This window comes from Dreissena polymorpha, unplaced genomic scaffold (assembly GCF_020536995.1).
Source record: "Dreissena polymorpha isolate Duluth1 unplaced genomic scaffold, UMN_Dpol_1.0 chrUn017, whole genome shotgun sequence".
NCBI lineage: Eukaryota > Metazoa > Mollusca > Bivalvia > Myida > Dreissenidae > Dreissena > Dreissena polymorpha.
Window position 1 is genome coordinate 372,187 of NW_026273331.1, and position 14,647 is coordinate 386,833.

The following is a 14,647-nucleotide window of genomic DNA, read 5'->3' on the forward strand; positions in this document are numbered from 1 at the left end:
TTGTCTTAACCAAATAATTTGAATTCCATTTTGCATGAAAAATGATCTCTATAAATACATACACAAATAGAACTATACTCTACACCTTATTTGATATCATGCTGACATATTTTGTCAAAGACTAAGGTGATTACCGCAGCTTGTTGTTTCATTGACTTACTGTTAACTATATACCCATTTGGCTCACATTGGAGTTATGCATTCAATTAACATTAACCATATTCTTGAATGGTAACGCATAATGTCTACTCAATTGTTTACCAAATACAGCGTCTGACATGAGCTGACCAAGTATTAGTTCATATTGTGACGAGCAGACCGTAAGGTCTTAGGTTTGTCTACAGCAATTCCTTAACAACTGAGTCATTTCATGATGTTCAATGTATTATCTGGTGGTTCTTAAACTCCATGTTAAACCTATTTGATCTAGTCGAACGATTCTTTATCTGTTCATTGTCCTAGAGTGTATTGGTATGCGTCATAGGTTCGAAGAGATAATTACCAAGTGTGATGTTGAATTGCATTCAAAGTGTAAATAACTTTAACAAGCAAGCATCGTTATGAGAGACTATAAAGACCATATGTTAATATAAACCCTTAATTTCTTGTATCAATTTTATTTCTATTGATAATTCACTGAAAGTCTTGTAAAGGAATAAATACAATTGCAAATCGAGCAATAATATCTCGCTTAGTACCAAGTAGTTCGGCACTTCCGGTCGACCTGCTCTGACGGTTCAAGGTGGTCCTCAAGTGGGTTCATTGACTTCATGCTGTCACGAACCTGTATCAAAATAAGTATCATACTCATATTTCAAAATAAATCGACTAAGAGTAAATAAAAAGTTCTTGAATTGTGTCATTGCGTACATTATATTGCTTGCTAAATAATGTAGTACCTAAACGATGCTTCTAATATAAATTAAAAAATATATACGTATTTCATAAGTGTAATGACTGAAGCAACACATTTGTGTATCAACATAATATCCATATGCGTGGTTTCAATACATCGAACTCGGAGCTTCACTTCCTGAATAAGTGTTAATTTTGGTGGATGCTTTTTAGCTCTACTGGCTGAAGACCTGAAGAGTTTATGTCATGGCGTGGTGTCCGTGCGTGCGTTAGACTTTTTCTTGTTTACGCGAAAAAGTCCACAGTTTTCATCCGATTCTTTTCAAAATTGTTTAGTGTCTTTATATTAATGAGGACTCAACCCCTATTGAAAATGGGTTACATCAGAGTAAAAAGTCCAGAATTATCTCCCCTTGAATTTGAGAAAATTGTGAAATAAGGCTCGTTTACGGAATAAAGTCAACAGTTTCCATCCAAGCATTTCCCAACTTGCACAGTGTCTTTATCTGAATGATGAGTCAAACCCTATTGAAAATGAGCAATATCGGAGTTATAAGTCCAGAATTATCTCCCCTTGAATTTGAGAAAAAAATGAAAATCTATAACATTTTGCCATAACTTTTGCAATAATGAAGAGAGCAACTTCATATTTGGCAAGCATGTGTATCTCATGGAGCTGCACATTTTGAGTGGTGAAAGGTCAAGGTTAAGGTCATCCTTCAAGGTCAAAGGTAAAAAAATCAAAGCGGCGCAGAAGGGGACAAAGTGTTTCCGACAAAAACATTTCTTGTTTGTTTACATATAAAGTTCTATCCTTTTGAAGCTTCAACGGATGTTTTATATCATCAAGGGCCAGAACCCCATTGAGAGTAAAGAAAATTTGTCCAACTTATTGCTAAAAAGGAGCCATTTAAAGTTTAAATTTTACGTTTTTTCTTGTTTATGCGATAAATTTCCCATTTTGGGTCTGTTTATTTAAATCTTACTCAGATTGTTCATACTATCAAGGGCTTGAGCTTTATTGATTCCAGCCAGTAGAGCGATTCAGGCCCTCATGGGCCTCTTGTTTTTAAGTGCCATCTTATATATCAATAGCAATCATTTAATATAAACATATACCTTCTCCACTTCAAGGAACACGCGAAGGACATTTCTTCCCGCCAACTTTTGCAGGTCAAGGTCACTCCAGCCTCGTTTCACCAGCTCGGCAAAGAGCTCAGGATAGAAAGAGACATTCTCCAAACCAATTGGGAACCTATTTATATACATATTTAAATTATAAGTATTACTTATTCTTTGAAAATGTGTTTTTGTTTATTTATTATAAATGTATGTATATATTTATTTTTTATTAATTAATTAATTGAAGAAAAAACAACAACATAATGTCACGTATTTAGTAATGGCAATTAACGAAACACTAGAAAAACAACGCCACAATAATGTGTCGAAACATATACAGAAGCAATTTACATACTTATATACGGTTGGACTTTTTAATTGACGCATACTACGTAATGTTCACTCTACAATAATAATGATCTATGTTAAATAGCTGTTCCAAAGTTTTAAAATTTAACCTATTTCACTGATATGTAACAAAATGATTTGTATTGGGTATGCTGCTTCGATAATTATTTCTTAAAAAAAGAAAATGTTGCCATCAATAAATTGAACAATCCATGACATTATTGAATGACCCACTGAGACGCTACAGGAGCTTACATGATCAGAATCAAGTGATGAAATCCACGTTTCTTTGTTGCATGTTTTCTAAGCGTTGACCTTATTTCAGGCCTTTAAAATGTACTTTGAGAACACTGATAGAATATTAAGTGTGTCTATATCGCCAGGTGAATGTGATTTTTTAAATAAATAAAGAATTTCCAAAGTTTTCCAGAAAAGTACCGTATACGCTGGTTATATTTATTCAGATGGATGCATATACGTTTAATCCAATAAGCTTTGGGACAATTTACAAAGCTTTCTATATAAATCATTTTAAACCGCAAATTTTATTTTCTTGTATAATTTGATCACGTTAAATCCTGTCGGGTTTCTCCTTCCAAACAAATTTGAAACTTTGATTTTAATGTTTCTATTTCACTTTCATCTGCTCTTTCTAAAATGGCAAATGGGTATAAAAGGTTTGAAATGAAGACCTTTTAATTTCGAATTTTCATATAAGGAAAATATTCAATGCTTTCCGTTTAAGTAAACAGCGTTGAAATTCCACAATTTTATAACATATATTGTGTTCAGCCTTTACATATGTGTTGTTGTACATTGTTATCCAAAAACTTTCGCGCTTTCAAAGTCCCAATCAAACTTTTTATGTTGAAACAATGTTACATTCCTGCTTATAAGTACACCTAACTTCACAACAGAACATTTATTGTTATTTAATTATAAAGATCATACAGTGAAACACATCTCAATGCTGATATTTTAATATTCAAATGATTTTTACTGCAGCGGGAATCACCTATATCTTATATAATTAGCCAGACATTCAATGCATTTGATAAACATATAAAGGGATAACCTTACCTTAATCCGTGTTTAATGGCGAGAAATTCAGAGAAATACCCATTATTAAGTACACAAGATTTTGTCTAACTTTAAAATAAATCACCCACTGTATTAGAAATTGGCTTAATCCATTCGAAACATTTTTTCATAAAGTTATGGTCTAAGCTATCAAACGCTTTTTGAAAATCATGGCAACTGATCAATCTTGTTTTAATGCAATCGTTTACTTTATCAATTACTTCATTCGCAATAATAAAGTTTCTCCCATTTATCTCTTTTTTATGCGTTTGATCCGTGTGTATAAGTTTTTTAATTTAAAGGTTGTATTCTATTAGCTACAGGTTAGCTGGACATTTTATAGTCAAAATAAAACAAAAAGACTGGCTGCGTATAATCTATAAATACAACATCTTTATTTGTTTGGCAAAGTGGAATAACACCTTGTGCTTGACGTTTGGTTAACTTTCATGTTTCAAAGGAATAATGAATCCAACTGAAAATATGTTTTTAAGTCGGTTCTAAAGAGTTTATCATTGTTCATGTATGCTTGGACACATTTATATTCGTGCCAATGGTCGGGGAATTGTTATCAATTCTCCAAATTCAATTAATCGTTTTTTTCTTGGTCCAAAATAACGTCTATTTAATAAAGTAAAGCGTAATATTGTTTAACAAGTGTAAATTGTACCAAAAATAACATGTGCACACTTGGTAATACTGTTAAGATACAATTGAATGTACCTTACCTGTATTAAAATATGCATAAAAATATCAGAATGGCCTTGTCATACAGTCAAAATAATCAAGTGTTTACCTGTGTTTGTGACCTACATTAAATCCACTTGAGATCAATGTTAAGAACAAAAAAAGATTTCAAACAATTGTTTGTTGTTTTTGTGTTGTTGTTGGGTTTGTTTTCTCTCCAAGACACTATATGGAAAGACATATTGATACAAATAAAAAGAGATGACTTACGAGTCTGCTCCGTCATAATCACCTCCCACGCCCACGTGGTCTACTCCAATCAAGTTTTTAATGTACTCAATATGATCTAAAATCAAAAAGCATTTACTACAAATGTATTCGTTGAGAAAAGGCTTTATTATTTCTTGTTTTTGTTGTTTATAGTTCAATATAAAATAATGGTCCCAAATGGTTAACGGCTAAGCATTAAAGGCAAGTTGTTAAACAAATACAGCAAAAACAAACAAAAAACGTGTGAGGACCCTTCACACTGGCTTTAAATATATGTATATATGATTAATAACCGAGTTTATGCCAATCACACGCCCTCAAAGGGTTGAGGGTAAAAAACTTTATGGATCCTTATTTGTATGTGGTGCGTGGTAGCCATGTTCAAACGATAACTGTACAATTAAGCCCCGGTAAAATTAATGCTTTTAATAATAACGCAAACTGAGATTCGGCTTCGCCGTGATGCATACCTGCGACATCTGTTAGTTCGGTCGTGGGTTTGTTGTTCGGTGAACACACAACAAACGGTGTGTAGAAATTCACCATAACAACGCCACCATTTTCTCTCTGCAGGACAAAATTTGACCACGTAAACAAACACAAAAGTAATCTTTAGTTGAAACGACAGATCATGTAAATGACAAGTGGACAATTGCTGAACAACAAACAAACAGATGCAAGAAATGCATTTAAAATGTTAAGAGGGTGTATTAGTGACACGCTTATAACTCGATAGGTGCCATGCTTATTAAATAATTCAGTTTCTTACTATTTGGAAATACATTTTTGATTGCAAATAATAGAAATTTTCACAAAGTATTTGGTCGCGCATCTTCGGCTCCAACCTCAATATGTATTTACGCTTTACAGTTGCTGGTAATCCCACTTAATACACGGAGGCAATAAACAATGACGATCGCTCTAGAATTGAATTAAGCGAACCTTATACAGAACAACCTCTTTCTTTGCAATAACGTTCACCTTACCGTCTTGAGTAGTACATCATCTTGAACGTTTCTGTAGTGGTTACACAGTCTGAATGCGGACGAGTGCGTGAACAAAACAGGCGCACGTGTCAGACTGAGTACGTCTAACATGGTCTTCTTGGCCACGTGCGCGAGATCTACTATCATTCCTAGTCGGTTCATCTCCAGGATCACTTTCTGAATCGAAATCAGTTAGCATTAGTAATTGTTTTTAGCAGATTGCGATCAAATGAGCATAGTAGTATCGTGGCTACGTATAAATAATTCTTATAAAATCTGACAAGAGATTTCATTGTACAGTTCATTATATATCGATAGAAAAAGGACACAATATAAAAAAATGAACATTTAACATAGCTGAAATGTCGCTAACGGTACTGGACGAAAATAATGCTTTTGTATTAACCGCTTAAAGCTAGCGTTAGTTGGTTCATAGTTTTGTATTAACCGCTTAAAGCTAGCGTTGGTTGGTTCATAGTTTTGTATTAACCGCTTAAAGCTAACGTTAGTTGGTTCATAGTTTTGTATTAACCGCTTAAAGCTAGCGTTAGTTGGTTCATAGTTTTGTATTAACCGCTTAAAGCTAGCGTTAGTTGGTTCATAGTTTTGTATTAACCGCTTAAAGCTAGCGTTAGTTGGTTAATAGTTTTGTATTAACCGCTTAAAGCTAGCGTTAGTTGGTTCATAGTTTTGTATTAACCGCTTAAAGCTAGCGTTAGTTGGTTCATAGTTTCACTGAGTGCCTAGAAACGCATGTGACTGAACGCCTTATAATGACTTTACATACTTTACAACAACAAAGTGTGTGCTTGTTTAAAGCCTCAATATCAAGTTTCGTAGTAGTATTAGATGCAACTTTGAAAATCACGTACGTTCTGTTTGCATGACGTTTACGTTTATTATTAAGATTTAAGATTTAATTATTTAACATTTGGGCTATACAGTATTCCCAAGAGGATACTGTATACTTGCATTATCAAAATAAAACGTATTAAACAATTTATAAACATTCGAATAAAAATATGTTTTAAACAATGCCTTAAATTAAATCAAAACGTAGACTTTTTCTTAAAGTCATGAGTAACACTTGGGTCTGATTTTCTGGTCAAAGATTGTAAACGGGGAATACAACTACAACGTTACTTTTCCAAAATCTGTTAACCCGTTCAGGACCGTTCCGTTGTATGTTGGCTCATCTACGTGCCAGTTGTCTGCCCTTGAAACTCAAGAAACATTATATGAGTCGCGTTTTGAGAAAACTGGGCATTATGCATGTGCGTAAAGTGTCGTCCCAGATTAGCCTGTGCAGTCCGCACAGGCTAATCAGGGACGACACTTTCCGCTGTTATGGTATTTTTCGTTTGAAGGAAGTCCCTTCTTACCGAAAATCTTGTTTAGGCGGAAAGTGTTGTCCCTGATTAGCCTGTGCGGACTGCCCATTATGCCCAGTTTTCTCAGAACGCGACTCATATATTGATATATTCAACATATGCTATGTTTTATTAGCTGTGTGTGAAATATTGTTGTTAATTAAATTGAAAAGATTTTTATCAGAAAGTCTTTGTTTAAACATGTCATGTAACAGATAATATTGTTTTCTTAAACAATTCATTCTTTACCATAATTGTTTAACTGGTAGTTTGTCAAGTATGAAATCTGTCAAATATATTGCTGTGATAAATAGCACGCTAAAACGCTTTTAATTTATCATTTAATATATCTGAAACGACTCATCCATAATATTAAAGCATCGCTGACATCGACTTTATCCTATTGACTTTTAAATTGAAAAGGAGAATAATTAGTTTGAACTACCATGGAGTGTTGCAGCTGTGGGTTACGGTCATGTAGCGCACACCCAACTCATAGTACATGCGCAGTGCTCCCAAACTGCTGTCGATGGAGTGACCGCCTTCAAGGCCTATCATACTCGCTATCTTGCCCGCTTGAAAGGCCTTCATCACATCTAAAGTCAATGTTTAAAACATGCAAATTCTACTTCGTGTAAATAAACAGCAATTATCTAAAATATTGTTCCATGATTAACTAATTGTTTCTTAAATATTCCCACCATACAACGACACTAATACAATGATTCACATGCTATCATTTAAATTGAAGGAGTAAAGGGGAAAAGAGCACAAAGAACAATAAACATGTACTTATTTCCTGCGGATACGTAAGTTCACAGAGAAACTCATGATTCACAATTACCAATAAATGCTTACAGTGATGATTTTGGAATATTTAAAAACGTGTTAACCTTGTTTTCATATTTCATTGAATTTGTGTGCTTTCTTTATAGAATTTCGTTTACATTGAGAATATATCACACAAAACATCCATACGATCATGCCTAGAATTGTGACAGTGTTAGAACAATATTAATATGGGGACGTTTGTCATCCCTTTTGCTTATACATTGTCCTGTGAACTCACAAATGCGCTGGAAAGAAATAGCGAACTAGTAAAACGTTTTAATTATATTAAACGTGCTTGTTAAGTAATGGAAGTGTTCATGCTTTATATTTGAGATGAACCTGTAGACAGTTTTCTATCTTATTGGTGCATGGTCATTAGTGTGTTCACATTGAAAGGCTGACTTAATTTTATAAGTTCTGAAAACAGGCTCTTTCTTCGGCTTTCAAAAATTCAAAAATACTGTTACGTTATTTTATCATTTGAATGACAATACTGATTTTGATATTTGATTGTTCCATTCAAGTTCCAAAGCTATATGTTCTTCGTAACGTGCCTTAAAATCCCTCGAAAAGACCACTGCAATCCAGAAAAAATAACGGACCGGAGAAAACGTGAGATATAACCAATACGAACAAATCGCTAAACGAGTTCCAGATGTCGTATTTAAATATGCGCTGACCTTGACAACCAATCAATTATATGTTATGCATTGATTGTGTTTGAAAGAGATATTATGCGAACCATCGGCTTTATCGACGAACTGGAATGTTTCTGGGTAGCGCGTTATGAACTTTTTGATGACGTCAAGTTGTTCCAGTGTTTGGCGCACTACGTCGTGATACTGAGCTTGGCATGTGACCCAGCAAGACCAAAACTAAAATGCATAATATTTTCCATTTACATCAAGTACATGTATAATTAGTTTGGTTTGATTAAAACACTTTCAAGCACTATATTCTATGAAAGTCCACTAAATCGTTATACATCATATAATTGCATTGTATTGGCTAGTGAAGTCTGATACATCATATGCCATAATCACGTAATAATCAGAGAAGTCTAACATTCTACCATGACAACTTCTTTTTGCAATTTTAACAAGCACAATCAATACTTATGTTGACTCAAGATCAATACTCGATTGCTTGTGTGTTGTTGATTTTTTTATCAATTATCGTCATGTTCAGTTTTCCCTATTTAGTTTTTTTAAGTCATTTTCCTTCTTTGTCGACATTCTCTGGAATATCGAATTTTTATCACAAGCAAAAAGTAGTACGGACGCAGAACCATGATCGGCCCAGATCATATTTAAACTAAGTAAACACACTGACTCAAACAATATGTATTTTGTGCCAACCTGTATGCTTAGTAAACCCAGAGCCATCTCACTTTTAGATCTAGACTTACCTGTCCTCCAAGCATTCCTTTACGCAGCTTGGGTATGTCAACTTGAGAGAGAACCTTGCCCCAGACCATATCCAGGTTCGAGTCTAACTCTACACTATACACAGAGTCGTTGGCGAAATATGCGTATTGCTCGGCGAGATCGTTGTGGCTGTGATACGAAAAATTAAAAGTACAGAATATAGTAATACTTCGACTATAATTTGTTTTAATTGACAATAAAATGTAAAGGCCAAATAGGGTGGTCATTCTTCAAAATTCTAATGCGCATGACATCGCCTACTACAGCTACATGGTACTCGTTTGTTTGTTTGTTTTTATTTTCGGTTAAGCCGCGGAAAGTCGTTTGACGAAAACAACTATTAGTTCAAGTGATCGCTTAACCCTTTCCCTCATAAGAAACAAAGTGAAAATGGTTTTTGCAACCTGCATAAAACCAGAATAGCCTGCGAACCACTCGCAGTCTGTTCAGGTTTTATGTTGTTTGCTGCTCATCAGTTATGTTGGAAATGAAGACTTTAAAACTTGAATCTAGTAAGAAAGGTCTTTAACAAAATTCAACTTTCTATGGGACTACAGATGTGTCAAAATATGTATCTATGTGGCAAAGGGTTAAGACAAAATTCCAGCTTATCGTTATTAAAATATGTGAAAATGTAAGAAAGACTTTTCAATAACGATAAGCTGGCATTTCGTCTAAAACGATAACACATATATGTATTTTCACCGCATTTTTTGTTTGTTCAATCGCAACAAGAAAAAACTATTTTGCACATAATTGATAATTTATACAAGTGTTACATATTGATTGAAATAAAACAATAATTTGGTGAATTTAAAAATCACGATGACGACATAAATAAATTACCACATAACTTTAACCCATTTATGCCTAGCGTCTAGAAAAAGGACTTGGCAAACAGCGTAGACCCAGATGAGACGCCGCATCATGCGGCGTCTCATCTGGGTCTGCGCTGTTTGCTTAAAGGAATTTCTGTAAGAAATATTCTAAATATAGAAATACATATACTAGACATCCCTAATTTTGGAAATAAATTGGTCCAATTTAGAAGGATGGGAGAGTCCACTAGGCATAAATGGTTTAAAATAAGGAGGTCGATCACTCCAAACATGCCTTACCCGTCAATAAGAGGGTATGATTGAAGCACGCATTTTGCCCGGTCGAGATCCGGATTGGTGGAATCCCTACGCGGAACGCAGTGTGCTAGGTGTGTCGCTAAAATAGCATCAGCATTACTGAACACTGTGTACTGAAATATCAATAATAATACGAAACACCGGTGGATTGCTGAATAAGAAACGAAAAACCTGACCACAGTGTGTTTAGTATGCAGCTGACAGGGAAATGAAAACACTGAGCACAGTATATTAGGTGGGTTGCGGAAGTAGCAAATACAACACTGAACCCAGCGTGATTGGTGGTTTGTTGAAAGGGAAATGTAAACACTCAGCACAGTATATTAGGTGCATTGCGGAAGTAGCAAATACAACACTGAGCCCAGTGTAATTGGTGGGTTGTTTAAAGGGAAATGAAAACACTGAGCACAGTATGTTAGATTGGTTGCGGAAGTAGCAAATACATTACTGAGCCCGTAGTGATTTGTAGGGTTGTTGAAAGAGCAAAGAAAAACTCAAAATAGTGTACTGGTTTGATTGCTAAGAACAACAAAACACTGAACACAGCAATACCAACACTAAAACAGTGTTGGTTCGTTACTGAAAGAGCAACGAAGATACTAAGCACAGTATGCTATGTGGGTTACTGAAAGAGTTACGAACAACTAAACACGGTTTTCCCGGTGTGGATCTGAAATAGCATCGACAACAACGAACAGCACGTGCTTAGTTGGTTTGTGAAAGATCATCGACAACACGGAACAACGTGTGCTTAGTTGGTTTGTGAAAGATCAAAGAAAACACTGAACAAATAGTGCTAGTTGAGTTGCTGAAAGATCAAACAAATGCATACAATGTGGAAGGTGGGATACGAAAGAGCAATGAAAACACTGATCAGGGTTTAGACGTTATATGCTGAAACCTAAATCACTGTTCAAATTAAAACACTATTTTCGCGTTGTAGAATATGCATGTATTACCATTCCCTGCGCGGTCATTGTTATCCAGCAGGTATCGATTGCTGATCACGTGACCAGAAGCATTTGACGTCAGCATAAGCAGCAACACCAATGACTTCATCATACTGTTATTTTAAATAAAATGTACGTCATTTTATCAACAATTATCATCTAAAACAAAACCGTACATCAAAGATTAAAACCTATTAGCTTGATTGACGGTTAAAATAAATGTTTGTAGAATATTTTTGGTACATAGCCTGATATTGATGTAACATCTTCAGCCGAATTTCACAATTGCACCCCTGCTATCAATCACTAGGATATGATTAAATACCATGCTAAATACTGTTATTTTGATGTGTGGCGTCTAAACAAATTGAAATAATTTGCAAGTAACAAAAGCTTACCTTTCTTAGTTCCACTAAAGTGTGCACCTAGGTCTAACGAGTATCTCCAGACGTCGTCCAAGTGACACAAGGAAAAGGTTATCTCTTTCTGTGACCTTGAAGATAGGAATCGAGATGGTTTGGGGAAGATTGTGGTACCAAAATAAGCTTCCCGTTTGGCAGTATAAATTTGTATTATGATAAGTACTCCCTAACACGGTCAATTGGTCCTGAACGCTTATTTACGTTTCAATCATTAGGAACGTACAACATGTATTTTCTAGACTCTTCAAGATTATTTTCCAGACTAGCCTAGTTCCATTTTACGATTAGTCTAGTTTCTTTTTAAAGACTAGTCTAGTTTATTTTTAAGACTAGTCTAATTTATTTTTAATAAACTCTCCCCCCCCCCTCACTTGCGTGACGTGGTCGCCTCGTTTCACTTATATATATATATATTTCAAAGTCAAACCAGTTTCGAATAATAGTACCACACTTGGGACGTATAAAGTCATATACTTCTACTTCGTACTTCCTACAGTCAATTACTGACTATTACAGGAAGGCCTTATTATAGGCAGATAAGGACACTGTCGAGTCCATTTCCTGGGAAAAACCAGTATTTGGTGTCTATGGAGGAGATAATGAGAACGTTCCCCGAGTAGGGAGCGAACCCACGAACTCCCGATCGCTAGGCGGACACCTCAGAATAAGTGTGTATCATAGGTCAAGGTCAAACCAATCTGCGGAAATGCAATACAGTAATGGGTTGGTCTCCATTTAGTAGCTTTTTATCAGCGGGTATGTTTTGAATAATATGTGCTGGTAGTAAATATTATTTACATACATCTCCTTCGTAAATCAGCACAGAGAACTATGGGCTGTTCAAATTTAACGTTATCATAGATAATATATTATGTTCAGAAGCTTAAATTTGTATTTTATTGGTTACACGAAACATCTTGGGTATTTAACTTCTTAAGTATAATGTCTTTTTCTTTATAATACTGACTGTCTTCCAGAACAAAAAAGAGAAAAAAGGGAGAACTCCTAACTGAAATTTGTTTAAATCGTGCTGTGGATTATTTTTACTTGTATGATTAAAACTTTTTATATTATGAAGTTATTACGTATAGTTATGATATTACCTTATCTAAATGTGTTGTTAATGATTAAAAAACGATATACAGTGTCATATTATGACATAAGCATGGATGATATCACATAATATTTAAGTTAATGAATCATCTCCTTATATCGAACCGGTATACTCTCATTAGGCGCATATTTTATATTAGTATACCTCACTTTTATTCACAATGCTAAACTCCCATAGGCCATCGTGATATAGAAATACTGACAGACCCAGCGGGAAAAAATTAACTGTCCAAAAATACTGTCGCCCGCTACCTTAGCAATCACGTGCGGAATGGTAAAAAAAAGTATACTGCCCCATTCGCGCATGCGCAGTACGCAGTTTTGCATTGCCGTTGTAATATTACCCTTGCTGAAATTCAATACAATTACTGAATATTAAAATTGTTCCTGATTCATATAAATTGTTCTAGTTTTTTTTCGGTATAATGAAATAAATATTACATATCTGACAGGGTGACAGTAAATTTGTCAACTTTCGGAAAAATACTCGGCTTCGCCTCGGTCGACAGTATTTCCTCAAGTTGACAAATTTACAGTCACCCTGTCACACATATAATATTTATATATTTATGATAAATATTATCGGAATAACCATTGCATATCAAACTATAACAAAAATCGTATTCTGTTTAAGTGTTTACCCTGCGACCCGTTTCATCAACGATCATCAATCATATTCACAATTCGTCATATCTTTTCAAAGACGTCTAAATGCTAGACACAATGTGTATGACTTAATAGCGTTCAGAAATTGTATCCAATTCATTGGTTTATGTCACGTTTATGTATTTTTTAAATAAAGTGATCTTCCATGTATATGTTTTAGCTTCATAATTCAGTCGAAACATACAATTACGGTAAGATGTTTTCCTCAGTCAGAATCCATGTACTTATTGTGCATTTTTGCAGAAAGTAAAAATAACAATTTTTATTTTTTCAAGCTACTTTTCATCAAGTCCAATTTTACACATATTAATAATGCCACCACACTTTTTAACTAAAGGTCGCCTACGCTATAGAGATAAATCTCGTCTTAAATGTAGGGCATGCTTAAAATCAATCTGAGCGGAACATGCTTGATTAGAACATATACTGAAGTATAATGTTTCGAACACGTTTTACTCATTGGTAGGTACCGGTATAACATGAATCTGAAACAGTTCAACGAATAACACATGAAGTGTCATTTAAACATCGTTTACGGTAAAATAAATCGGAAGCAAGTTTAAATGAGTCGAGTTCTGAGAAAACTGGGCATAATGCACGTGCGTAAAGTGTCGCCTAGATTAACCTGTGCAGTCCGCACAAGCTAATCAGGGACGACACTTTCCGCTTAAATTGGATTTTGCCAAGAAAAGACTTCATTTAAACAAAAAATGTCATAAAAGCGGAAAGTGTCGTCCCTGATTAGCTTGTGCGGACTGCACAGGCCAATCTGGGACGACACTATACGAACATGCGTTATGCCCAGTTTTCTCAGAACAGGACTCAAATTATCATGAGCCACATGCTATCTCTCGTAGTTATTGTTCTTCTTACTTGAATATATTGTCAAATGTTTAGGGACCATCACTTCGTCACAGACTGACATCAAAAGTGGCAGAATTATTTGTCATAAATAACAACTAGAAACGAGCATTGATAATAAAATAAAAACACAAGTGCAAACAGAGGTCGGACAAGCCATCTCTAAAATTATCAAAGCGCTGAAGGCACTGAAGATGTTCGCAAATTGCATAATTTAACACGCAATTCATTTTTCAAAATCAATCGCAAGTTTGAAATGAACACACGCCATTCAACTTTATAAAGTGTGTGTCATAGCGCACGGGTCGAGTTTTGTGTGCACTTTTTATCATCCTTATTATTTCATAGAAATAACTAAGACAAAATAAAAACAACATGCTTTTTGGAAGTTCTGAAAGCATAGAAAGAATGATGAAAATGGTAATGAGAACTTAATATAAAGAAAATTTGCAGTCACCATCATTTTAAAGGAATATTTTTTCTAATATCAAATGACTATCTCACCAAGAATATAAATTCATAA

General features: G+C 34.7%; 1 protein-coding gene across 1 annotated transcript; it reads right to left on the minus strand.

The window, feature by feature from the left end:
• Positions 1-601: 601 nt before the first annotated feature.
• Positions 602-11,574, minus strand: LOC127863580 (dipeptidase 1-like). Its single transcript, XM_052403143.1, has 12 exons — positions 11,461-11,574; positions 11,072-11,175; positions 10,095-10,191; positions 8,958-9,105; positions 8,292-8,424; positions 7,164-7,314; positions 6,492-6,564; positions 5,349-5,525; positions 4,833-4,929; positions 4,363-4,438; positions 1,975-2,110; positions 602-784 (listed from the first exon to the last, which is right to left on the minus strand). The coding sequence occupies exons 2-12, from the start codon at positions 11,172-11,174 to the stop codon at positions 692-694; spliced, it is 1,284 nt and encodes a 427-aa protein (XP_052259103.1). The 5' UTR covers position 11,175; positions 11,461-11,574; the 3' UTR covers positions 602-691.
• Between the last annotated feature and the right edge of the window lie 3,073 nt (positions 11,575-14,647).